At 42.6% G+C, this 27,916-nt stretch overlaps 1 protein-coding gene across 1 annotated transcript in view; it reads left to right on the top strand.

Moving 5' to 3' along the window:
• Positions 1 to 27,916, top strand: part of LOC109875229 (calsyntenin-2) — a 265,219-nt gene that overhangs the window by 81,437 nt on the left and 155,866 nt on the right. Inside the window, exon 2 of the mRNA XM_020467488.2 lies at positions 26,124 to 26,246. Coding sequence (XP_020323077.2) covers positions 26,124 to 26,246 — 123 coding nt within the window. The remainder of the gene's footprint in view (positions 1 to 26,123; positions 26,247 to 27,916) is intronic.

Here is a 27,916-nt window from a genome sequence, read left to right as displayed (position 1 = left end):
TTTCCTTCCTCTCCGGCAACGGAATTAGGAAGAACACTTGTATCTTTGTACACCATCCAAAGTTTAATTAATAACTTCACCATGTTCAAAGGGATATTCAATGTCTACCAATATGGGCCCTTCTTTGCGAAGGCATTGGAAAACCCTTCCTGGTGTTTGTGTATGAATCTGTGTTGGCAATTCACTGCTCGACCGAGGGACCTTACAGATAATTGTATGTGTGGGGTACAGAGATAAGGTAGTCATTAAAAAAAATCTTGTTAACCACTATTATTGCACACAGTGAGTCCAAGCAACTTATTATGTAACTTGATAATAAAGCAAACATTTACGCCTGAACTTATTTTGGCCATAGATTGACTCAATACATTTCATCTTTTCATTTATAATTCATTTGTAAACATTTATAAACACATAAATTCGACTTTGACATTATGGGGAATTGTGTGTAGATGGGTGGCATACATATTTTGGATTGAATTCAGGCTGTAATAGAAAAATGTGGGGTGCGGATACTTTGTGAAGGTATGTTATGTATGTTGTAGTACATTAATAGTATTTTGGTATGTGTACCAAACAAAAACATAAAACGCAACATGCAACAAATTCAAAGGTTTTACTGATTTACAGTTCATATAATCTAATCTATGGATTTCACATGACAGGGAATACAAATATGCATCTGTTGGTCACAGAAACACTATATATACACAAAAGTATGTGGATACCCCTTTAAAATGAGTGGATTCTGCTATTTCAGCCACAACTGTTGCTGACGGGTGTATAAAATTGAGCACACAGCCATGCAATCTCCATAGACAAACATTGGCAGTAGAATGGCCTTACTGAAGAGCCCAGTGACTTTCAACGTGAAACTGCGTTCTCTGGAGTGATGAATCACGCTTCACTAATCTGGGTTTTGGCGGACGCCATGAGAACGCTACCATCCCCAATGCATAGTGCCAACTGTAAAGTTTGGTGAGGAGGTATAATGGTCTGGGGTGGTTTTTCATGGTTTGGGCTAGGCCCCTTAGTTCCAGTGATGGGAAATCTTAATGCTACTGCATACAATTACATTATACACGATTCTGTGCTTCCAACTTTGTGGCAACAGAGAACTGTTTCAGCATGACAATGCCCCCGTGCACAAAGCAAGGTCCATACAGAAATGGTTTGTTGAGATTGGTGTGGAAGAACTTGACTGGCCTGCACAGAGCCCTGACCTCAACCCCATCAAACACCTTTGGGATGAATTGGAACGCTGACTGCGAGCCAGGCCTAATCACCCAACATCAGTACCCGACCTCACTAATGCTCTTGTGGCTGTATGGAAGCAAATCCCCACAGGAATGTTCCAACATCTTGTGGAAAACCTACTCAGAAGAGAACAGGCTGTTATAGCGGCAAAGGGGGGGGACCAACTCCATATTAATGCCCATGATTTTGGAATGACATGTGCGACGAGCAGGTGTTTCACTAGGGCTGTGGCGGTCACAAAATGTCATAAGTCGGTGATTGTCAAGCAAATAACTGCCGTTCTCACGGTAATTGACTGTTCATTAACGTAAATACATTTTGCATCTCCTGGCTTCCATGCATAGCCTACAAGCCACTGATGCAGACTTTGGAACTACATTTTTAAAAAGTCCATGTAATATAGCCGACACCATCACAATAAATCCATTATTTATTTTAAACATGTCTAAAGCAACATGATATGAAGAAAATGTAGTTTATTTCAGAAGAACAGAGTAGCATACTCTGAGTTGTCCTTATGTTAGATCCTGATCTGGCTATACCATATGGCTGTGGGCTACACTCATTTAGCAGACAAGACTTGCTTAGAATTCCGGCGCATTCTTTTATAGTATGAGGAATACAATTGAACAAAGCTGAATAAAATAGAAACAGTATTTGAGGGAGTGTGCACAAGTGGCTATTCTGTGTTGAGTGGTTAAACAAAGAAACATGTACTCCAATATCCTTAGAGTTTTCTGTAACTTTAATTGTGACACAAACGTTGGGCTCTATGTTTTGATGTTTAATACATTCTAAGGCTGCGTGATGCGACTCTAATGATGATTTGAAAAAAGTCACATGAAAGGCATGAGCTCTGCTTTGTTTTTGCACAGGCTGTACACACTTCATCAGTCTCTCATTTATAATTTGACAAGCACTTGATAATCCCTCAAATTATCAGCAGTATCCCCTTTGTGTGGCTGTAATGCCCCCTAACTTGAAACTCACGTTCTGTATATTTATGCCAGTTATTCTCTACACCCATTGTAAAGCAAATTAATGTGCTTAATTTATTTTTATTTATTAAGTTATTTGGCCCCTTTAGTTGTAATTACAAACCTTATCAAAAGATATACGCCTATGGGCTACATGAGGTGTGGGACTATGATTTGAAGTGATAATATACAATTCAGAAGTGATAGGCTAATATTGTCACCCACCATGTCTTTACATATACTAAATAATATGTGGTAATTTTTATTTTATGTCGAAAGGTGCATGATAATGGTCCAGTCTCGACACAGGGGCAGATGAATAAAAATACATATTATCTATCCACTTAAATAGCAAATGGAGGGCGATTTTCCAGTGGTTCATTTTCATGCCAGCCAGGTAGGCTATACTCCTGTTGTAAAAACACGCAATGTGCTTAATATTAGGAAAGATATAAATATAGTAGGCCTAGCCTATTGAAAGCTGATGGGATCCTCCTCTTTTTAATAGAAGTCATCACTCGGTTGTTTTCTCACGCAACTGCATAACCTATGGAAATGTTGCGCAACATGAACTCATGGGCTCTCATGAAGTGTTAGGTTTTAGATTACATTTGCATTGATGTCAGAGTGATTAGAAGGACAAGAGTGCTGAGTACCAGGCAGTTAACACATTTGGTAAGTTACTAATGACCATCAGCAGCATCAGATCTTGGAGAAGCCTAATTTGATTCAACGGTTTGACTCCGTTCCATTTATTCCATTCCAGCCATTCCAATGAGCCCGTCCTCCTATCGCTCCTCCCACCAGCCTCCACTGCAAAGTGACTCAATGGTTGCTACATGCTTGCAGAGTGGTTACAGTACCATGGAGTTTTACTGTGGTTGCCATGCGGTTGCCGTTGGGTAGCAATGCCCGCCCAACAGGCCCTTCCATGGTCCCGGTGCTGATCTGGTGATTAATGGCGTGCTCGGGGACCCTGATAGTAACGGTGACAGCCCATGCATCTTAGCTGGCCAAACCGAAGCCAAAGCCGTTTTCCTCTCCCCTCCCTCTGTCACACCCCTCGCTGTGCCCACCAGAGTACAATTTATAGTGCATCAGGATCGTCCTCTATCTCCTGTCCAACACTGCTGCTCCTGGGTGTGTGTGTGTGTGTGTGTGTGTGTGTGTGTGTGTGTGTGTGTGTGTGTGTGTGTTTGATTGTGTGTGTACGTGTGAGTGAGTTATTACGTGTGAGTGAGTTATTACTTGTGTGTGAGTGAGTTATTACGTGTGTGTGTGTGCCATCACCCAGCACAGGGGTAAGGCTCTAATAGAGGTCTGTGCTTATCTAGGTTGGGCAAGATGGGAAGCAGGAACGGCGATGGGGGACCAGGGAAGAGTGGAATTGAGTGTTTATATGTCTGTGTGTGTGTGATTGATTGTTTGTGTGTGTGATTTGTGTGTGTGGTTAGGGGAGAGGTTCTGACGGTGACGTAGCAGAAAATGAGGGATATATTGAAAACCTCTCCTGATACTGCATGGTGATCCACACACTTCACAGACAGACACAGTGCTGGCTGTGTTTAGTCCCATGTCTCCTTGGCTACTGTTTTATCTTCACCTGTCAGGTTGGATCCCAGTCAGTCACAGAAGCTTATGGAGATTCCCTCAGCAAACAGCCAACATTCCCTCCCTACTTAGATACTGTAGTATGTCCAAGGCTACTGCTGCCTTTGAAATGACTAGCTACCTACCTCCTGCGCTATCTGGGCTGGGTTTTGGTACTGTCATTCAAAACTATGTGTTTTACTACTGCACTCTGCAGTGGTCTGAGTACAGCCTGGGACTGTGAGTGCGAGTGTGACTGATTGATGTGGTCGGGACAATTGTACGGCTTCTCAAATGTCAAAATGTGTTAGTAGTAGGGGAGCGGTTTAGAGGTAGGGAGTCCATCTGGATGTGGCAATAATGCTGTGCTCTGCCAAAGAGAAGCACCGGGGTTGAGCCCCAATCTAGAAAGGTCAAGGTGGTTGGTATACAGGGATGGGATGGTAAAGGTGCTAAAAACAGAGGTTTATAGTTCACAAGCAGTTTTATGGTTTTAGAACTGATCTGATCTGATGAATGCTGTCTGTTTTTAATTCACCTTAAAGTGGAGGGAGTAAAACAAGGGGTGGACTTTCACCATATTTCCCCCCCTCTGATGGACTAGAGGAGTATTGGAGGAATGGAGGGGAAGAGGAAAGGATGGAGAGGAATGGATGTCAATATACTTCTGGTCTTCCTTATTGGCTTCCCGCAAGAGTGATGGGCCTCTGAATGAGTGATGGGGTGTCTGTTAATACACTGGCGATTGACATACACGAGCTGCCGAAAAGCTGTGTTTCAGTGCTCTCTTTATGACTCAGAAAGCCTAAGTGACTGAGGAAATGGTGCTCACTACCGTGATTTACGGAGCAAAGATCCTCCCTGCTCAGAAAGGGAATTATCCCACTTTCAGTTTTAAAGCGAAGTATGTTGGACGCCCGGACGAATGCAGGCACGCGTACATGCATGCGCCCAGGCTCTCACCCAAGCACGCCCACACGTACACACACACATACACACTGTCGGCATCCTTGGTTTGGTCCAATTTTCACCAGTCACATCTCCCCTAATCCCGTCACTCCATGCAGTGTGTGTGTGTGTGTGTGTGTGTGTGTGTGTGTGTGTGTGTGTGTGTGTGTGTGTGTGTGTATGTCTGTGGGCCAATGTGGAGAGAAAGGGAGGGATAAACCAGAACAGCTGTTTAGGGGATTAAAACAGGCGTTGGACTGACACTGATCTGCTACATGGCTACATATCTCCCAGAATTAACGTCAGCTCTGACATCTAAAGCCCCTTCAGCTCTCCCAGGCTTTCCTGTGGCGGTTATTGAAACGTCCTCTAGGCCAGAGCTGTACTAGAGAGCGAACGCGCAGTCAGATATATTTTTGGGAGAGATGGACGTTGTTTTTTTTTCTTCTTTCTAGCTCAGCTGTTGTTTAGAATTTGTAGAGCCTTGAGGAGTCTTTTCCTTTTCGGTTCCATCTGACTGTAGTTCAAGAAGGAATGACGTTATGATCCCATGACAATTTGTGTATGATTTGCCTCCCAGACGTCAAACTCTCTGTGGTGCACTCAGAATGTGTGTAAGTGCGTGTGCGTGAGTGTTTGTGTGTCAAGCAGGAATGTCACAGTAGATCAAGCAGGTCAAAAGGATCACCATGGGCAGGATCTACTCTTTACTTCCACACTTATCCAGGGGCTTTTGGACTCCTCAACCATGACCAAGGCTACCTCTTGAAAACACCTTTGCATGCAAGTTAAGCTCCCGGGGGGTAATCTCTCAACTCTTCCTCTCTGTGCTACATGCAGTATTGGCATGTAAGCCTAGCTATAAGTAGTCCTATTTAGCCTGTGCCTATGGGGAAATATACTGTATATTCAAACAAAAATATAGTTCAGCTACGGGCAGAGTATGTGGGTTTTCAGCGGTTTTGTAAAATGAAATGAAACACCCACAAACTGTGTTCAGGTAGACCTTCATGGTTCAGTAATCAAAGGAGGAGTGGTGCGCAACAACAAAGACAGAAATCCACAAATAAGTCTTACCCAAGGAACACTTTCTTTGACAAGTAGACTCACTTGATTCTCACCTGCTGGGCGGCTTTTCTGGGAACTGTGAAAGGCACAGTGGAGATGTGCAAACTAACCCCCTTCCACAGACCCCACTCCACCTGAGCCCTAAGACAGACAGACAGACGGAACGGGCTCAGATCCGAAGTGTGAATGGGGAGACGGAAGGGGGCGGGGGTTATTGCTAAACGCATGACTGCAGGCATAGTGTCCCACTGGAGCTCAAGTGTTTCACAGAGTGTCAAAGCTGAATGACAACTCAGCAGCCACCTGGATTTCGGAGCGATTTTGACAAAAAAGAACTGGAGATCACAAATGCGTAGAGCGTGTTCTTTTTGAAAATGTCATCTGGTCCGTAGAGATTGAGTGCATGGCGAGGTGCTGTTCACACTCCCTCGCGAGGACCATAAAAGCCTCGCTCCATCTGAACCGTAAAAAAAATCTTGCCGGTTCTTTTACGAGGTGAAAGGAACTGATTATTGAATAAAGCAAGTCCCATTCAAAGCTGACAGTTAAATGGGTTTGACCTCAACGACCGTTAAAAACGACACTACTGAAAAGGTGACAGCCATGGTCAGGTAAGGATAGTGGATACTGTAACTCTCTCCCTGTAAAAGAAAGAGTTTAAAGCCAATAAATTGGTAGCTGCTCAATTGGCTGCTTAGCTACAGCTACATGACTTTATGGACAACTCACAGGAGAAGAGTCGTATGTACGGTTAACAAATGGGCTCCCCCTTTCTTAAGTCTGTCCTTTCCCCTTGACACTGCCTTCTATGCCTGCTCTTTGACCTTTAAGAACTGTTTGACAAATGTATTTGTAAAAATTGTTGTGCAAATAAAAGGTGATGGGTTGATTAATTGAAAACAGTTGGTCTTGTCTGCACAGACACTGTCCATTCAGTCTCAATAAGTGTTGACATCCCATGGCTGGAGACATTGCCTTTCCCTCTACCTAGATTGGTTGGAGGAGTGGATAATGGATTGAGACAGAAACTATTGGAAAGAGACATTACGGTCTCCCTACTGCTAAGGGATAATGGGAGGAGGACCAAGTCCCAGCAGCAATTTTAATTTGAAATGCCCAGAGATCCTGTGAGTTAGCAGACCAGCCCAGTGGCTCACAGATACAGAGGCCAGAGGACACTCTGTGGCGAAACACCTTTTAATTCAATTAAGCAGGCGACACACAGCAGGTCCTCGCTGCCACTCAGAAGTGTCATGCCAATAGGGGCGCAGGGGCCTTTGGAAAGTATTCAGACTCCTTCACTTTTTCCACATTTTGTTACGTTACAGCCTTATTCTAAAATGGATAAAATTGTTTTCGCTCATCAATCTACACACAATACCCCACAATGACAAAGCAAATTGTAGCAATTTTATGAAATGGGCTTTAGCTAGACCAGATAGGTTCCCAATTTCCCAACCTCAAAACTAGCTAATAAAAATACAACACAACATGCATGTTGGTCCCATTTTCCATAAGCTGAAATAAAAGATCCAATACATTTTCCATAGAAGCTTATTCCTCTCAAATTTGGTGAACAAATATGTTTACACCCCTGTTAGTGAGCATTTCTCCTTTGCCAAGATAATCCATCCACCTAAAAAGAGCTTATTAAACAGCATGATCATTACACAGGTACACCTTGTGCTGGGGACAATAAAAGGCCACAAATGTATCAAGTTATGAGGGCAAACACATTTCTCTTATTGCCTCTTATGTTTCTGGCACAGCTGGAATGAGTTGGTTATCTATCTTCGCTGGCAAGGTTTGTAGACTTTATAACAGCAAGAAATGACTAAATGTACTGAACTCACATTCTTTTCAATATTTTACCAGTATTTGAGCAGAGCAGCATATTTAGTTTCTTTAAAAAAAATAACCACCAGTCAGTAGGATACACTCAGCTCAAGGCTTAGATATTCAGAAATAAACATATTTTTGACATAGAATTAAGCATAATGATTATGGCTCAAGATTGCAGGAGAATGCTGTTTCAGGTTGTTACAAAAAAAGGTGATATTCTCCAACTTTCAGTTAGAAATATAGAGATCACATTCTCCTTCCTCCCTTCTTCCCCTCCACGTTCCCCCTAGTTGTCACCTCTCTACTTTCACTCAACCCCTTCAAATCTCTCCATTCTCCCACTTGTTCCAAAGCCACTCATGCGTTGTCTTAAGTGTGTTCTTAGGGTTGTTGTCCTGTTGGAAAAACAACAAAGTCATAATTCAGGCTTGAGGACTTTTAATTAAAAATCAAGCCATGCTACAAATCAGAACCGAGAACAATGCGCTTGTTATTGATCACAATTATGCAACATGGAGAGACAATTTTTGGGGGGGATTCAATATCACCCTCTCTCCAACCTTTATGACAGGTAATTGATATTTCAAATCCCTCTTGGGTGTCAATGCCACACTGGCACCAGTTAAATGCCACAATTGAGTAAAGACTCTAAAAACAGGAAATATGGAGTTTAATGTTTGTTTGAAGTCAAATCAAACTAATTAATCTTCTAGAAGCTGATTGGGCTGCCAATGGGCACAACAGAGAGAACTCTGGGAGATATTATATCTTTCTATAATGGCTTTCTCCAAAGAGAAGTCATCATTCATTTATAATATGGTTTCTGTGAACACTCAACATACATAACTTATAAACCTCTTATGGCACTCAATCAGGCATTCATCATGTTAATGATATAAATCAATTCAGAATGTGTGACCGTATGAGTCATATGATGATCTAGCGCTGTCCATTCTCCTCTAACTAGCAGTTCCCCTTTTAACCATGTTAGAAAAAGGAGAATGGTTACAGAGACAACTGACCAGCTATCTGCTCACTGAGGGAGTTCCTAACATGGACAGCACGTTTCCCCCCCCCAAAAAAAAAAAATATATTATTGGAACTGCAACCTCTGTTTGGGACACTTCTGCCACCACACCCAACGATATTCCAAACGGTTGACACATCCCAGCTCAAACAATCCTCCTCAGCATGGAGCTCAGCTAGCTGTTAACACCCAGGTCTTGATGCACTCTCTCTCTGGTGGTTAGAGAGGAACTGAGGCAATATACACAAAGAGATGGGTGGTAAATCAGTATGAGTGTTGTAGCCTCACTCTCCTTCTCCACTCTCCCTAGGGGTTTCTGTTAGTGATGGTTTAAAGTCCAGCCTGGCCCTCGATGGTGTCACTCACTCTCATGCAATATTCCCGGCACACGGTCGTCATCAGTATTGTGGAAGCTACTCTGAAAATATGGTTTACCAAGCTACCAATTACTTCACATTGGAAGAAGTTAAAACTACAATTAAAGTTAGTTGGAAAAAGTAGTTCAATGCATCCCATCCCATGAGAATTAGGCAGGTCTGAATCTGAAAAAGAAAGGAAACTTGCCTACTTCACCCATATTTTCTTTTTGCCATAAAAGTAGTGTGTAGTTCTAGTAGTTACAGTTGAAGTCGGAGGTTTACATACACTTAGGTTGGAGTCATTAAAACTCTTTTTTCAACCACTACAAATTTCTTGTTAACAAACTATAGTTTTGGCAAGTCTGTTAGGACATCCTCTTTGTGCATGATACAAGTCATTTTTCCAACAATTGTTTACAGACAGATTATTTCACTGTATCACAATTCCAGTGGGTCAGAAGTTTACATACACTAAGTTGACTGTGCTTTTAAACAGTTTTAAAATTCCAGAAAATGACGTGATGTCTTTAGAAGCTTCTCATAATTTGAGTCAATTGGAGGTGTACCTGTGGATGTTTTTCAAGACCTACCTTCAAACTCAGTGCCTCTTTGCTTGACACCATGGGAAAATCTAAAGAGATCAGCCAAGACCTCAGGAAAAACAATTGTAGACCTCCACAAGTCTGGTTCATCCTTGGGAGCAATTTACAAATGCCTGAAGGTAACACATTCATCTGTACAAACAATAGTACACAAGTATAAACACCATGGGACCACGCAGCCGTCATACTGCTCCGGAAGGAGACGCGTTCTGTCTCCTAGAGATGAACGTATTTTGGTGCGAAAAGTGCAAATCAATCCCAGAACAGCAAAGGACCTCGTGAAGATGCTGGAGGAAACGAGTACAAAAATATCTATGTCTTCATCTATGTGATATCTATGTGATGAAAGAAATTAAAGCTGAAATAAATCATTCTCTCTACTATTATTCTGACATTTCACATTCTTAAAATAAAAAGGTGTGATCCTAACTGACCTAAGACAGGGCAGTTTTTTACTAGGATTAAATGTCAGGAATTTGAAAAACTGAGTTTAAATATTTGGCTAAGGTGTATGTAAACTTCTGACTTCAACTGTAGCTGCACATCTGCATTGCATTAAAGTATTTTACACTGAAAACACTACCAAGATTTGAATTGAGTTCAACTACAACCAAGCTATGGCAAAATATAGTTAAATTACTAGTTGAACTACATGTAGTTCATTACTCTCCAACACTGGTTCTCGTATACCACAGTGTCCTAGCCTGTGTCTCCAGTACAATATCTACTTGGTAGATAATCAGCTTATAACAATGTGATGGCTCAGGCAAGTCAATTAATTCAGAATCTCCTAGAGATAATTGTCTTCGCTGCGGGTTTTTATGACTCGTATGATAAAGACCAGAGTTTATGGCCTCTTTAATGAGTGTTGACGACAGAAGAACAACACTGAGCAGTTAAGAAGAACAACACTGAGCAGTTACAGTACTTGCACACAATAATATGATTGTGGAGAGTCAGATTAATATAGTTTGTTTAAAAAGTTGACATGCCTGGCAAGAAGAACGATTTCCCAAATAATCCTGTTTACATCGACACGTCTGAAATCACGCGACTGGTGGGACTTTTTGATAAATGCAAATCAAAATAAACGTTTCCCATTCAAAGTCATCTCGTTAAGACACTTTCAGTTTTGCAAAACTCACTTCACTCGTAGTAAGAGGGAGACTCTCTTGGCTGGTGCTAGCGCAGATCAAGTACACCACCGGGACACCTTTTTTTAAGCGGTTTAATTCCCTAATTAATCCAAACATTGCTCCGAAAACCAGGTGTTTTAATCACTATGCTTACTTAGACGTTGACCCTATGCTGATTACGGTAAGCAGAGTAAGGTGTTTACATGTCTATTTCCACACTCGGCCTACTGCCATAACCAGTTTAGTATTGAATTAGTGTGCATGTATAAATACTCACTGGTGAATATTTTAAAACTGCATCAAACGTGGGATTCAATGACATTATGAAAGGCAGCGCACAACAGCTGAAGATGGATTGTAAAGAACTGATTGGGTGTCTGCTTGACACCAACAAACACCCCATAATATCTGGCCCTCTGCCCTCCCTAAATTGTGGCATTGAACGTGTCAGCAGACTTTTAGGCACCGGTTAGGTAATATGTACATGTAGGTAGAGTTATTAAAGTGACTATGCATTGATAATAACAGAAAGTAGTAGAGGTGTAATGGGGGGGGGGGCAATGCAAATAGTCTGGGTAGCCATTTGATTACATGTTCAGGAGTCTTATGGCTTGGGGGTAGAAGCTGTTTAGAAATCTCTTGGACCTAGACTTGGCGCTCCGGTACCGCTTGCCATGTGGTAACAGAGAGAACAGTCTATGATTAGGGTGGCTGGAGTCTGACAATTGTTAGTGCCTTCATCTGACACCGCCTGGTATAGAGGTCCTGGATGGCAGGAAGCTTGGCCCCAGTGATGTACTGGGCCGTACGCACTACCTTCTGCAATGCCTTGCGGTCAGAGGCTGAGCAGTTGCCATACCAAATCAGATGTATTTATATAGCCCTTCTTAGATCAGCTGATATCTCAAAGTGCTGTACAGAAACCCAGCCTAAAACCCCAAACAGCAAGCAATGCAGGTGTAGAAGCACCGTGGGTAGGAAAAACTCCATAGAAAAGGCTAAAACATAGGAAGAAACCTAGAGATGAACCAGGCTATGAGGGGTTGCCAGTCCTCTTCTGGCTGTGCCAGGTGGATATAACAGAACATGGCCAAGATGTTCAAATGTACATAAATGACCAGCATGGTCAAATAATAATAATCACAGTAGTTGTCGAGGGTGCAACAAGTCAGCACCTCAGGAGTAAATGTCAGTTGGCTTTTCATAGCCGATCATTGAGAGTATCTCTACCGCTCCTGCTGTCTCTAGAGAGTTGAAAACAGCAGGTCAGATGACACTGAAGATCATCTTCAGGACTTCATGTTACACAATACATGCATGTTTTGATCGATAAAGTTCATATTTATATCCAAAAATCTGAGTTTACATTGGTGTGTTATGTTCAGTAATGTTTTGCTTCCAAAACATTCGGTGATTTTGCAGAGAGCCACATCAATTTACAGAAATACTCATAATAAACATTGATAAAAGATACAAGTGTTATGCATGGAACTTTAGATAAACTTCTCCTTAATGCAACCGCTGTGTCAGATTTAAAAAAAAGCCCACCATGCTATAATTAAATGCTTAATTTTACCTTTATTTAACTAGGCAAGTCAGTTAAGAACAAATTCTTATTTTCAATGACGGCCTAGGAACAGTGGGTTAACTGCCTGTTCAGGGGCAGAACGGCAGATTTGTACCTTGTCAGCTCAGGGATTTGAACTTGCAACCTTTCTGTTACTAGTCCAATGCTCTAACCCCTAGGCAACCCTGAGTACAGTGCTCAGAGACCAAAACAAGCCATACAGATACCCGCCATGTTGTGGAGTCCACAGAAGTCAGAAATAGCATTATAAATATTCACTTACCTTTGATGATCATCAGAATGCACTCCCAGGAATCCCAGTTCCACAATAAATGTTGTTTCGATAAAGTCCATAATTTGTCCATACCTCCTTTTTGTTTACGAGTTTAGTTCACAAATCCAAATTCAAGACGCGCAGGCCAGACGAGAAGTCAAAAAATTCCATTACAGTTCATAGAACCATGTCGAACGATGTATAGAATCAGTCTTTAGGATGTTAACATAAATCTTTAATAATGTTTCAACCGGAGAATTCCTTTGTCTTTAGAAATGCAATGGAACGCAGCTACCTCTCACCGTGCGCGCGCCTGACTGAGCTCATGGCCTTCTGGCAGACCCCTTAGTCATACAGCTCTTATTCTCTCCCCCTTCACAGTAGAAGCCTCAAACAACGTTCTAAAGACTGTTGACATCTAGTGGAAGCTTTAGGAAGTGCAATCGGACCAAATTTCCATTGTATATTGGATAGGCAAAGACCTGCAAACCTTAGATTTCACACTTCCTGGTTGGATTTTTTCTCAGGTTTTGGCCTGCCATATGAGTTCTGTTATACTCACAGACATCATTCAAACAGTTTTAGAAACTTCAGAGTATGTTCTATCCAAATCTACTAATGATATGCATATCCTCTGGGCCTGAGTAGCAGGTGGTTTACTCTGGGCACCTTATTCAGCCAAGCTACTCAATACTGCCCCTCGTCCATAAGTTAACTTACGTAGAGTACCTCAACAGCATGGGATGATAGGTGAGAAGGACATCTCCAATAAGAATCCCGATTGTAAACTGTCTAGGGTGATGACAAATAGGGTATTAACTTCAGATGTAATGATTATAGATTTGTTATTGTATAACGATATGCTTTCCTATGTATTACATTGAAACAGTAAATGACTCCACCAAGGCAACAAACATAAGGTTCAATATGTGTATTACATTTTCAAAGCACCCCTCATATTCCCTCAGCGAAGTATGGCAGTTCCGTGCAGGTTTCCTCTCAAGATCCACAGCAAGCATAGCTATCAATGCAGGCAGTACTCTTTAGCAGTAACCGATATCCCATGGGAACATGAACTCGTTAGTCTTTCCCAAGCAATTTTCTCAGTGTCACGCGATGCTAGGCTAACCTCAAGGCTGTCCAATTCCTCCACGATGAGACGGTAGCTTCGGTCTTTACTTTAAGTCTTTCGTAAAATTATAACAACTCTTAGAAAATCTGTATTTCCCTTCAAAACTCAGTAGGTATGGGTTTTGTTCAATTTTTTTTCACCAACGGTCTTCATGTAACGTCCATCCTTTTCTCAACATCTCTTTTTCCCCCCAAAACAGGTCAACTCTCCCATTGGCCACAGCTTACAACTTGGGAGCAATTCAATCACCTTTTTAAATCTAATACCAATTAATTATAACAAATAAACTCAATAACTTAGTTCTAACAAGAATAAACTCAATACTTGGTTCTAACAAGGGTATTACATGAATATGGATGGGCTTTCATCAAGCTGCATACTCAAGAAAAAAACATCAAACTGTAACTAGTTCCTGCAACCTGGTTTAGGTTATCAGTCAACTTACCAGGGTAGTTACAAATATCACATGAATGAAATCAACATGTATTGATCACATCTTTACTTATGCTGCAGAAATTTGCTTTAAAGCAGTATCCAAATCCATATATAGGAAAACCAGAGGCTGCGCCTAATAGTGTATAAGAGGTCATACAATAAGTTTTGCAGGGATTCCTAGGTTGATGTAAATGGTGCATAGTGCATAATGAGGAGCAACTAGACGCTACACTTGATACATTTATGAAATTGCTTATCCCAGTCATTAGTAAGCATGCACCCATTAAGGAAATGACTGTAAAAACTAAAATCCCTGGGGGTTGATGAGGAATTGAAAAATAGTATGGTTGAGAGGGATGAGGCAAAGGGAATGGCAAATAAGTCTGCTGCACAATTGATTTGCAAACATAATGCAAATTGAGAAATCATTTGACTAAACTGAATACAAGGGAAGAAGCTATACAATGAAACAAAGAAATGATATAAAGAATGATAGTCAAACGCTTTTGGAGCACCTTCAATTACATTTTGGGCAAAAATACAAACTCAGCTCCATCATTCATTGAATCAGAGTGATCATTCATCACAAAACCCGCTGATATTGCCAATTACTTCAATGATTTTTTTCATTAGCAAGGTTAGCAAACTTAGGCATGACATGCCAGCAACAAAACGCTGACACTAGACTTCCAAGTATAACTGCTCAAATTCTGAAATACAAGCATTGTCATTTGGAATTCCATAAACTGAGTGTGGAAGAAATTAACAAATTATTGTTGTCTATCAACAATGACAAGCCAAGGGGGTCTGACAACTTGGATGGAAAATGACTGAGGATAATAGAGGACGATATTGCCACTCTTATTTGCCATATATTCAATCTAAGCCTACTAGAAAGTGTGTGCCCTCAGGCCTGGAGGGAATCAAAAGAAATTTTGCTACCCCAGAATTAGTAAACCCTGGCTCAAATAGCCAACCAATCAGCCTGTTACCAACCCTTAGTAATCTTTTGGAAAAAATTGTGTTTGACCAGATGCAATACGATTTTACTGTTAACAAATTGACAGGCTTTCAGCATGCTTATAGGGAAGGACATTCAACAAACATGGCACTTATACAGATGACTGGTGATTGGCTGAGAGAAATTGATAAAACGATTGTGTGAGCTGTTTGGTTAAACTTCAGTGCGGCATTTGACATTATCGATCATAGTCTGCTGATTTAAAAAAGTATGTGTTATGGCTTTACACCAGCTGCTATGTTGCAGATAAAGAGTTACCTGTCTAACAGAACACAGAGGGTGTTCTTTAATGGAAGCCTCTCCAAAATAATCCAGGTAGAATCAGGAAGTCCCCAGGGCAACTGTCTGAAGCCCCTTTGTTCAATCTTTACTGATGACATACCACTGGCCTTGAGTAAAGCCAGTGTGTATGTAGGCGGAGGACTCAACTCTATACACTTCAGCTACTACAGTGAGTGAAATCACTGCAACATTTAACAAAGACCTGCAGTTAGTTTCAGAACGGGTGGCAAAGAATAAGTTAGTCCTAAATATTTCAAAAATGAAAATTGTATTTGGGACAAATCATTCACTATTCCCTAAACCTCAACAAATCTTGTAATAATTAATGTGTAAATTGAGCAAGTTGAGGTGACTAAACTGCCATCTAAACTGTCATGGTCAAAACATGTTGATACAACTGTATCTAAGATGGGGAGAAGTCTGTCCAAAATAATGTGCTGCTCTGCTTTTATTAACAGCACTATCAACAAGGCATGTCACAAAGAGCGACCTCGGAAAATTACAATGGGCTCAGAACAGGGAAGCACGGCTGGCCCTTAAATGTACACAGAGAGCTAACATTAATAGTATGCATGTGCATCTCTCATGGCCCAAAGTGGAGGAGAGATTGACTTCATCACTACTTGTTTTTGTAAGAAATGTTGACATGCTGAATGCACCGAACTGTCTGTTTTTAAGCTGCTAGCACACAGCTTGGACACCCATGTATACCCTACAAGACATGTCATCCAAAGGTCTCTTCACAATCCACAAGTCAAGAACAGACTATGGGAAGTGTGCAGTACTACATAGAGCCATGGCTACATGGGACTCCATTCCACATCAGGTAACTTATGCAAACAGTAGAATCAGATTTTTAAAAAACATAACACGCCTTATGGAACGGCGGGGACTGTGAAGACACACATACAATGATAAGACACCCACCACACTCACGGATGTTGTATTTTAAGTATGTGATAGTGGAGTAGTGGCCCGAGGGAACACTAAATGTATTGGGTGAAGTGTTATGAAATGTCAAATTTTAAATTGTGTATATAACTGCCTTAATGTTGCTGGACCCCAGGAAGAGTAGTTGCTGCCTTGGCAGCAGATAATGGGGATCCTTAATAAATACAAATTGTAATGTGCCTGTAGATGTGCAGACACAGAGCACTGAAGTGCAGAGTGGGAAGCATCTTTACTCCGGGCTCCTGCCAACTCACTCAGTTCTGCTTAATGTGAAAGTATTGCTGCGTCTCGAGTCAATATGCATAATTACTCTTTTTCTATTAGTCATTAGGTTTATTTTTTGCTTGACTGTATCTGAGTCGACATTCCCTCTGCTAAAGAACTGAGTAATGAATTGGGTCCCTAATAGTCCCATTGGGAATAAGGTCAGACACCAGTCTGATTGGTTTAGCTTTAGCTTAATGGCAGTGTAACGGATGTGAAATGGCTAGCTAGTTAGCGGTGGGGCGCGCTAATAGCATTTCAATCGGTGACGTCACTCGCTTTGAGACCTTGAAGTAGTGGTTCCTCTTGCTCTGCAAGGGCCGTGGCTTTTGTGGAGCGATGGGTAATGATGCTTCAAGGGTGACTGTTGATGTGTGCAGAGGGTCCCTGGTTCGAGCTCAGGTTGGGGCGAGGAGAGGGACGGACTAAAGTTATACTGTTACAGCAGCTATAAGGAGCCATTGGACTATAGGATAGTCGATTTGTACATGGGGATTTGCTTATCCTTACGTTCTGTGATTTACTGGTCAATCCTGCACTAGAGTTGGCATACTTGCGTATAGTTTGGGCTGGTACTTCCATCATTTACACTTTGTGTAGTACACTAAATATCTAGAAGGCCAGCATCCCAGAGTCACCTTTTCACTGTTGACTTTGAGACTGGTGTTTTGCAGGTACTATTTAATGAAAACTAGACACTAATGTACTTGTCCTCTTGCTCAGTAGTCCACTGGTGTCTCACACTTCTCTTTCTATTCTGTTTAGAGCCAGTTTGCGCTTTCTTTGAAGGGAGTAATACACAGCGTTGTACGAGATCGTCAGTTTCTTGGCAATTTCTCGCATGGTATAGCCTTAATTTCTCAGAACAAGAATAGACTGACGAGTTTCAGATGAAAGTTCAGTTTGACCATTTTGAGCCTGTAATCTAACCCACAAATTTTGATGCTCCAGATCCTCAGCTAGTGTAAAGAAGGCCAGTTTTATTGCTTCTTTAATCAGCAGTTTCAACATAAAATGCATTAGCCTTTTACAATGATAAACTTGGACTAGTTAACACAACATGCCATTGGAACACAGGAGTGATGGTTGCTGATAATGGGCCTCTATAGATATTCCATTTTAAGTGAGCCATTTCCAGCTACAATCGTCATGTACAACATTAACAATGTCACTATATTTCTGATCAATTCGATGTTATTTTAATTGACAAGTGTTTCAAAAACAGGGAAATTCTAAGTGACCCCAAACTTTTGAATGTTAGTGTATATTTGAGGGTGTTAGTTGCCCCTTTTTCAATTGAGCAAAACAAATGCCCTCCCCATTGATAGAAATCATTGTCAGGTCAGCCTACTTTGCAGTCAACATTTAATCAGAGCGTTTTTTGGGAAAAGCCTTTAGAAAAGTTCATGCAAACAGCACATGACTGGATGGCACATCACAAATAGCCTTATCAAGACTAAGGTATCTATTTGGCCTGGCGAAGAGCTTTTATGCACTGACTGAATGGAAGCTGGTAATTAGGAGTTAGGAGTCCATTTTCTTGTATTTTACCCCCTTTTTCCTCCCCAATTTTGATCTCGTCTCATCGCTGCAACTCCTCAACAGGCTCGGGAGACAAAAGTAGAGTCATGTGTTTTTCCCGAAACATGACCCGCCAAACTGCGCTTCTTAACACCCGCCCTCATAACCTGGAAGCCAGCCGCACCAATGTGTCGGAGGGAACACCGCTCAACTGACGACCGGAGTCAGCCTGCAGGCGCCCGGCCCACCACAAGGAGTTGCTAGAGCACGATGAGCCAAGTACCATAATCCGTGTTCCCTTATGCATATCACTGTGCAATGTGTTGCATTCAAGAGAACATCTCCATTCCCAGTGGTTGGAGGTGAGATCAAGTGTGGGAGTCATTTCGCTACAGCTCAGAATCATGCATCCCCAGAGTGAGATGAACTCATGGATACCATTTTTATGTATCTGACTGCAGTTTGAAGGAAGATGGTAAGTAGCGTTAGTGCAATTGCTAACTAGTGTTAACACAATGCTTGGAAAGCTATGGGAACAGCTAGCATGCTAGCTGTTCCTGTAGACTTCCATTCATTGTGCTAACTCTAGTTAGCATTGTCTCGCAACACGACTTCTAACGTCCTTCATACTAGACACAGATACATAAAAATAGTATCAACAAGTTCATCTGACTCTGGGGAAGTAGATAATATGCTTCATTGCCAAAATCAGGAACTATTCCTTTAAACGTACCTGAAGCTGTGAGAGACCAACGATTTAAATGGCATTGCCCATAGGCAATAATAAACACTGTTCCCATCATAGCAGACTGCAATAAACCATTGATTTCTTTGTATTAAGTCTTAATTAGAGAGTCATGGTTATACCCTGGAAAGGTTGCGTTTGTTGATCAGCATGATGCACAAAGTTTAAATAGCACACAGAGGTATAAGGGAAATGTAATTAGACAATGCAATTATCCCAAAACAAATCCTCTCTCTCCCTCTTTCTGTTTCTCTCCATCTCTCTCGCTACTCCATCCACTTCCCCTCTTTCTCCATCCCTCTTCTCTCTGTCCTCGCTGTCTTTCCCTCCATCCTTTCCCCCCCTGTCTCTTCCCCTCTCTCCCCCTTCTCTCTTATACTGCTGATACAGTATGTACATGTCCTGATCCCATGTTGCCAGGTTACAAAGCCCAACATTACAGCAGGGTGTCATCTGTTCACAGATTAATAAGAGTGTTGCATCATTCCTGGGAAACACTGTAACATTCTCCATCCATCCCAGCGATCTCTCGTTGTGTGTCTCCAGTTTTAATTACCAGTTGGAATGCTGACTGGAGCTTTCATCATATGAGGGCACAGGGAGGTCGCAGCGCAGATTTGCACACGCTCTGTTCCCTTCCCCAATGCTTGACAGGGTTTTATTAGACACGCTTAAAACGTGGATATAATGTAATATTTGGGGGGTTGCTGGATAAATAATGAAGTCTACAAAAACAAGATACTGTTCCCAGCAGAATTCTGCGTGTCTGTATTGCTCAGTCATATTCTTCTCATTCTCTCTCTCTCTTTCTTTCTCTCTCTCTCTCTTTCTCTCTTACTGGTAATGAGATTGTGAGGGAATTTTGATGTTTTTGTGTGTTTATGTTTTTATGCGGTTTAGTGGGGGGGGGGGTTGAGGACGTTGAGTATTTTGTAGCCATTAGTACTTATTGTTGGAAGAAAGAGCATCAAAAGTCTCTCTCTGTCTCTCTGTCTGTGTGTGTGTGTGTGTGTTTGGAGAGTTAGTGCGCTAAAATGAACATAAGAGGTTACGCCAGAAATTGAAATCGTCACTCATAGAACTTAGTTTAGGACTGGCTGAAGATGCACTGCAGCACTGTGTCAGTGTGGCTGTGGTGTGGACATGGTCTGCCAGAATAGGATGTTACTGTCTGAACCACGGCGGCTGTTGGGCTCTTGACTGAAATATTTAAGCTTGCTACTTTTCACCTCATACCCTTGAGTCATGCTGCAAGAATACTCCCATCAAAACCAGACACCAACCTTTTACTGTATATTTGGGAAACTTCACCCTTTTGTGGAACTAAATGACCCCAAACGTTCCACTGCCGTCCCAGTCTGAGACGAGCCATCCGCTCCGCTGCAGCACACTCTGACTATTCTGTGTCTGTCTGTACAGGACCATTTCACGGTAACAGAGTGATCCCAGCTAACAGCAAATGTTCCCACAACTTTAGAGAATGTTCCCTTAAGGGTCCCGTGAGGTCATTAACCTAAGTTTCCATGGGAATGTTCCAGTGACGTGCAAGGATTGTTTCCAAGAGAACATTCCCTTAATGTCAAACACAAACTACCCAGAAGGTGTTCTCAAAATATTCAATATTAACAGAGAATTCTGCCACTTTATAACCATAAGCACAATTCCTTTTTTCCCCTCATTTTGAAGCTTCTGTATTGCCTTTGTCTACAGCAGCCTTTCTACAAGTATGTGTCGCGACCCACTTCCTGTTAATGGTTTATGTATGTGTCGCGACCCACTTCCTGTTAATGGTTTATGTATGTGTCGCGACCCACTTCCTGTTAATGGTTTATGTATGTGTCGCGACCCACTTCCTGTTAATGGCTGGTCGCGGCGTATCAGAGTAAATGTATTATTATTTCATTAATATCTGGAATTGATTTGTCCAAGTGCAGCTGCACTCTCTGTTCGATGCGCCGTCTGCTTAGGAGCAGTGTCTCCGATCAGTTTGACAGCTGCGCGAGTGGGTGGGAGGATGCCCGTGTGCTTCGCGGTTTACCAGATCTATTTCTGCGGTTTCTTCTTAAAGAACCCATCCACGACCCACACACTGCAGTGCTGTTGTTCAGCAGCATATGATGCGCTGTCAGCCACTGACTTGTCATTCACCACTCGGCCTTAATCCCTGCTGTCGTTGGACTCAAGCTAGCCACATGTTCTGACTGATTTCAATTCGAATTGAAACGCAAATACAGCGACGAGTTTCTCTCACCTTGGCTTAAGGCAAACGTTGAGAAATATTGAAGAGCGTCCACAATGTGTTTTGTGTGGGGGGAAGTGATTAGTTATGAGTCTCTCAAAGGGATCAAATTAGAACTACACATCCTGAGCAAATTTCCACAGCATGACAGTAAACCCAGGGAGTTATTCAGAACAGGGCAGAATGCTTCAGGAAACGGTGCTTCGACAGTGGAAGTGGAAGTCAGCTAGCAAGGCATTATTGTCATTTTAAGGAAAAGGGGAAGGGGGATACCTAGTCAGTTGTACAACTGAATGCATTCAACTGAAATGTGTCTTCTGCATTTAACCCAGGAACAGTAGGTTAACTGCCTTGCTGAGGGGCAGCACGACAGCTAACAGGTGATGGATGATAAGCAGGAATAAGGGAGTACTATCTCTTATAGTTGTCGATGTGAGTTTCTCTTTCAAACAATCCCCTTGTCCACAGCTAATATGCTAGCTAACCTAGCCAAAGCAAGCTAGCTAGCTACTGAGCTACTGCAACCCTAAGAACAGTAGAGATGAATATTAAAAATGATCAGGCCTACTGTACATCTTAGTATAGAAATTGTTGAAAACAAGTCTAGGTTGGAACTGTTGCGGTTAAAATACAAGTAATCATTTTTATTCTGAACTGGAATAAACCAATTGAAGCAAGATGCTTTTTGAGGCAAACACACTCACACAGTTCTGTGTTGCTCATCTACAGCAGGAAGTGGTCTCCTGCCTGACTGAGAAAGCAGTAGATGTTCTGATCCAGTTTGGCACCACATAGCTATGCAAGTCAGGGTTCTCAACTCTGGCGTGCTTAAAAAACATGTACAGAAACAGACTCCATGCTGAGCATGACCTCAGTGTTGAACTGTCAAAACCTGAGCCCAGAATAGACCTGCTTGTTGAAAACTTCAACCAGTCACACACCTCTCATTAGGACTCTGTGTGTGTGTGTGTGTTCTGGTCTACATCGGTATGATGTGATCAATCCTTTGTTCCTGTTCAGAATGTATATACGGCTCTGGAAAAAATGAAGAGACCACTGCAAAATTACCAGTTTCTCTGGTTTTACTATTTATTGGTATGTGTTTGGGTAAAATGAAGATTTTTGTTTTATTCCAAATTCCAAATGAAAATATTTGTTGGAGGTTTACATACACCTTAGCCAAATACATTTAAATTCAGTTTCTCACAATTCCTGACATTTAATCCTAGTAAAAATTCCCGGTCTTAGGTCAGTTAGAATCATCACTTTCAGCTCCGCTGAGCGGCCTTTCAGGTTATGTCGATATAGGACTCGTTTTCACAAGGTTTCGCACCAAAGTACATTCATCTCTAGGAGACAGAACGCGTCTCCTTCCGGAGCAGTATGATCGCTGCATGGACCGATGGTGTTTTTACTTGCATACTATTGTTTGTACAGATGAACGTGGTACCTTCAGGCGTTTGGAAATTGCTCCCAAGGATGAACCAGACTTGGAGGTCTACAATTTTTTTTCTGAGGTCTCGGCTGATTTCTTTAGATTTTCCCATGATGTCAATCAAAGAGGCACTGAGTTTGAAGATAGGCCTTGAAATACATCCACAGGTACACCTCCAATTAACTCCAATGATGTCAATTAGCCTATCAGAAGCTTCTAAAGCCATGACATCATTTTCTGGAATTTTCCAAGCTGTTTAAAGGCACAGTCAACTTAGTGTATGTAAACTTCTGACCCACTAGAATTGTGGTACAGTGAATAAGTGAAATAATCTGTCTGTAAACAAGTACAAAATGACTTGTATCATGCACAAAGTAGATGTTCTACCAACTTGCCAAAACTATAGTTTGTTAACAAGAAATTTGTGTAGTGGTTGAAAAACAAGTTTTAATGACTCCAGTCTAAGTGTATGTAAACTTACGATTGTATTTACATGGGTATTTCATTGTTATTTGTCTATATTGCATTTGTTTTATGCATAAGGGCATTGACATTTACCGATGTTTTCATACGCTTGGATCTCAGGATAATATACAATTTCTAATTTGGGTCCCAGTGCCACGCCCTGACCGTAGATTGCTTTCTATGTTTTTCTATTTTTAGTTTGGTCAGGGTGTGATGTGGGTGGGTATTCTATGTTGTATGTCTAGGTGTTGTGTTTCTATGTTTAGGCCTGGTATGGATCCCAATTAGAGGCAGCTGGTTATCGTTGTCTCTGATTGAGAACCATACTTAGGCAGCCTGTTTTCCCACTATGGGTAGTTGTTTTCTGTCTCTATACCAGACAGGACTGTTTCATTTGTGCCGTTTTTGTTATTTTTGTTCTAGTGTTCAGTATAATTAAAAGATCATGAATTCGTACCACGGTGTACCTTGGTCCTCTCCTTCCTCCACCTACGACGATCGTGACAGAACTACCTACCAAAACAATACCAAGCAGCGTGGTAACCAGGAGCAGCGTGGAATGGACTCATGGACATGGGAGGACATTCTGGACGGGAAGGGATCCTACACATGTGAGGAGATCCTGGCTGGAAGGGATCGCCTCCCATGGGAACAGGTGGAGGCAGCCAGGAGAGCGGAGGCAGCAGGAGAGGTGAACCAGCGGTACGAGGGAACACGGCTGGCAAGGAAGCCCGAGAGGCAGCCCCAAAAATGTATTGGGGGGTGGCACACGGGGAGTGTGGCTAAGTCAGGTAGGAGACCTGAGCCAACTCCCCGTGCTTACCATGGAGAGAGGTTGACGGGCCGCCCCCCCTGTTATGCGGTGAGGCGCACAGTGTCCCCAGTGCATACGCATAGCCCGGTGCGCTACATCGCAGCTCCTCGTATCGGCTAGAGTGGGCATCGAACCAGGAGGAATGAAGCCGGCTCAGCGCATCTGGTCGCCAGTGCGTCTCCTCGGCCCGGGTTATATGGCACCAGCCCTACGCACGGTGTCCCCGGTTCGCCAGCACAGCGCGGTCTGTTCCACCCCGCCGCACTTGCCGGGGGGTATCCAGCCAGGACAGGTTGTGCAGGCTCGGTGCTCGAGACCTCCAGTGCGCCTCCACAGTCCGGTCCATCCGGTGCCTCCTCCACGCACCAGGCCTCCTGTGGCAGCCCCACGCAACAGGCTGTCTCTCCGTCTCCTCCCTCCAGGTGCTCCCGCCTGTCCGGAGCTGCCAGAGCTGCCCGTCAGTCAGGAGCTGCCAGAGCCTCCCTCCTGTCCGGGAGCTGCCAGAGCCGCCAGTCAGTCAGGAGCTGCTGGAGCCGCCCGTCAGTCAGGAGCTGCCAGAGCCTCCCTCCTGTCCGGGAGCTGTCAGAGCCGTCAGTCAGGAGCTGCCAGATGTTCTTGTTACTTACAACCTCATGCTAATCACATTAGTGCACATTAGCTCAACCATCCCGGTGGAGGGACACCGATCCCATAGAGGATAAGGCCACATCGAAATTGAGACCAGGATGTTTAGGAGTGGGGTGAAAAGTGCCAGCTGGACATGTCATCTGCTCATTAGAATGAAGCAAACTGTTCCTTTTCCTCGGATTGAAAGGTCAAACGGGCACAAAGCTACCAGAACTTTTTCAGAAGAGATTTTGTGTGTGTGTGTGCACTCTAGTGTGCATGTACATGATCGCCTGTGTGAGCGTACTGTATGTGTGTGAATAAACAATGCGTGTGTGTCTCTGGACTAAAAGTTTGAAAAGCTTTTAGTTTATTCGGTCAGCGTATTTGCGTGGTGGGTTTCGAGGAAGTCATTAAATTGCAGTGGATGGTCAGCACCCATCTAAAAGTAATCTCCTGGTGTATTGAATGGCCTATTAGCTTGCTCTATCTCTCCATCTCTTTCGCTCTCTGTCTGCACTTGCGTAGGAGTTCAGTGTGTCATTGGGACTCGGTCAATGGTTTCCTTTGAGTCGAGGGAGCTCTACAGAGATAAACTGTACTTTATACACAGCAGGGTACTGAGTGAGTGAGTGGCCACAACTGTCTGTGGCTTCAGATAGAGATGTCAACGGTTCTCCAGAAACTGTTGTGTCTGGGAGAATACAGTTATAAATTCTGACATGAAAATAGAGCTCTTTGGCCACGCATGTCATTGGTGGGTTTGACGTCGCAAAACGGAAGCATAAGCAGAAAGTTACCTCGTACCTCTACTGTAAATATGGAGGTGGATCTTTGATGTTATGGGGCTATTTTGCTTTCACTGGTCCTGGGGCCCTTGTTAAGGTCAAAGGCATCATTAACTTGAAGTATAGAACTCCCAATGTGTTCTCCAATCTCATAAAACATTTTAGAAAAAGCCTGTTATCGCCGCAAGGGGAGGGTGCTGGAGTACTGAAAACAGGGGTACCAATCATTTTCATCTTTTTGTGATTGTTGTATTACTTGTTGAATTAAATCTCTATCTCTAAGCAATTGTATTAGTATAAAATAATATGTTCAAATTGTTTGAGCATACAATACAGCTCAGTATTTGTATAATTTATTTTATACAGTCTTTTTTTTCGCATCTTTATCAAGGATGACCTGACTGTATTTGCAAACTAAATCGAAAGAGTCACCCCAATTGAGCTTTGCCTGTGGGCAATTTAAGTTGTAGTTTAGTCTGTTTAGCTGTGGGCGTTGATCAAGGGCTTGTAACAGCTTTTGTACCTGTGAGGCAAACAAAAGCAACATCGCCAGGACCCAAAATCAGATAATTTAGTGTGTTTCTCATGAATACTGGTTGGGAGAGCCGTATCATATGCCTCGGTATGTTAGAGAAAGAAATAGAGCTGTCTATGCATATTAGCTTCATGGTTATTGATAGTACTGTTTAGCTATTCTTTTCATGGCCGGGCAAACCTCACAAATCATCTGACATCGTCTTTCTCTCTATCTCCCCATTCTCCTCTTTCTTCTCCACAGTGAACAAACACAAGCCGTGGATCGAGACGTCGTACCATGGGGTGATCACGGAGAACATGGACACCGTCCTGCTGGACCCTCCCTTGGTGGCCTTGGACAAGGACGCCCCTGTCCCCTACGCAGGTAGACACAACTTCCCTGTTTTCCCATCCTAAACTTCCTTCAAGGAACCTGATGCTGTGGGCTCAGGGTGCTTCACTGACATGCTGCACAGTAATAGCTGTTCATGTGAGGCTGTGGTTGATTGGCATAACTGGGCTGACTTCTATGAGTGTCTTCCTACCCAGAATGCACTCATACACTTTCCTCACTTTGAGAGGTACATCTCAACAGCCTGGTCTGTGCCTGAAAGGTAGTGTGTATTTATGAATACATTCCTTCACAAGGCACCATTATCTACAACCATTCACACTTCCTTGGTCTGACTGTCCAAAAAAAGGAGGGAAAAAAAAGTTATAACCTGAGCTGCTGGAGAGGAGAGAAACTTCTTGAGATACCTTTAAATACTGAGACCCCTTGAGCAACTATATTAGTCCCCTTTGACATGACATGGAAATACCCTGGACATCTTCCATGCTCCTTGAATGTCCATGATATGCTTGAGGCAGAAGCTGCCCTTATCCACTGATCTGGGATCAGCTTACCCTATCTTGTATCCTAACCTTAACCTTTAGGGGGATGCAAAGTATCAGCAGAACAAGGGCATCCTACATTTGTGGTAAAGGGCAAATTTACTTTAAGTATATTTCAGGGAATACAGTGTACAGTCTTTACATGGCATTTCCAGGTCATGTGATCTTAGATATGTGGTTATACAGTGCATTGGGAAAGTATTCAGACCTCTTGACTTTTTCCAAATTTTGTTACATTAGTCTTATTCTAAAAATGTATTTAAAAAATGTTCCTCATCAATCTACACACAATACCCCATAATGACATTTCTGCAAATGTATAAAAAATAAAAATATGAAATATTTCATTCACATAAGTATTCAGACTCTTTCCTCAGAACTTTGTTGAAGAACCTTTGGCAGTGATTACAACCTCAACTCTTATTGGGTATGATGATACAAGCTTGGCACACCTGTATTTGGGGAGTTTCTCCCATTCTTCTCTATAGATCCTCTCAAGCTCTGTCAGGTTGGATGGGGAGGGTTGCTGCACAACTTTTTCCATGTCTCTCCAGAGATGTTCGATCGGGTTCAAGCCCGGGTTCTGGCGGGGTCACTCTAGGACATTCAGAGACTTGTCCCGAAGCCACTCCTGCGTTATCTTGGCTGTGTGCTTCGTTGTCGTTGTCCTGTTGGAAGGTGAAACTTCGCCCCAGTCTGAGGTCCTGAGCGGTCTGGAGCAGGTTTTCATCAAGGATCTCTCTGTACTTTGCTCCGTTCATCTTTCACTCGATCCTCACTAGTGTCCCAGTCCCTGCCGCTGAAAAACATCCCCACAGCATGATGCTGCCACCACCATGCTTCACCGTAGGGATTATGCCAGGTTTCCTCCAGATGTTACACTTGGCATTCAGGCCAAAGAGTTCATTTTTGGTTTCATCATACCAGAGAATCTTATTTCTCATGGTCTGAGAATCCTTTAGGGGCCTTTTGGCAAACCCCAAGTGGGCTGTCATGTACCTTTTACTGAGGAGTGGCTTCCATCTGGCCACTTTACCATAAAGGCCTGATTTATGTAGTTCTGCAGAGATGGTTGTCCTTCTGGAGTAAATCTTGAACTGACTATTGGATTGGCCATTGGGTTCTTGGTCACCTCCCTGATCAAGACCCTTCTCCCCCGAT

The sequence above is a fragment of the Oncorhynchus kisutch genome, linkage group LG30, assembly GCF_002021735.2.
Source record: "Oncorhynchus kisutch isolate 150728-3 linkage group LG30, Okis_V2, whole genome shotgun sequence".
In the NCBI taxonomy this organism is placed as follows: domain Eukaryota; kingdom Metazoa; phylum Chordata; class Actinopteri; order Salmoniformes; family Salmonidae; genus Oncorhynchus; species Oncorhynchus kisutch.
The sequence above is the reverse complement of the archived record's forward strand: the minus strand, read 5'-3'. Positions and strand labels throughout refer to the sequence as shown.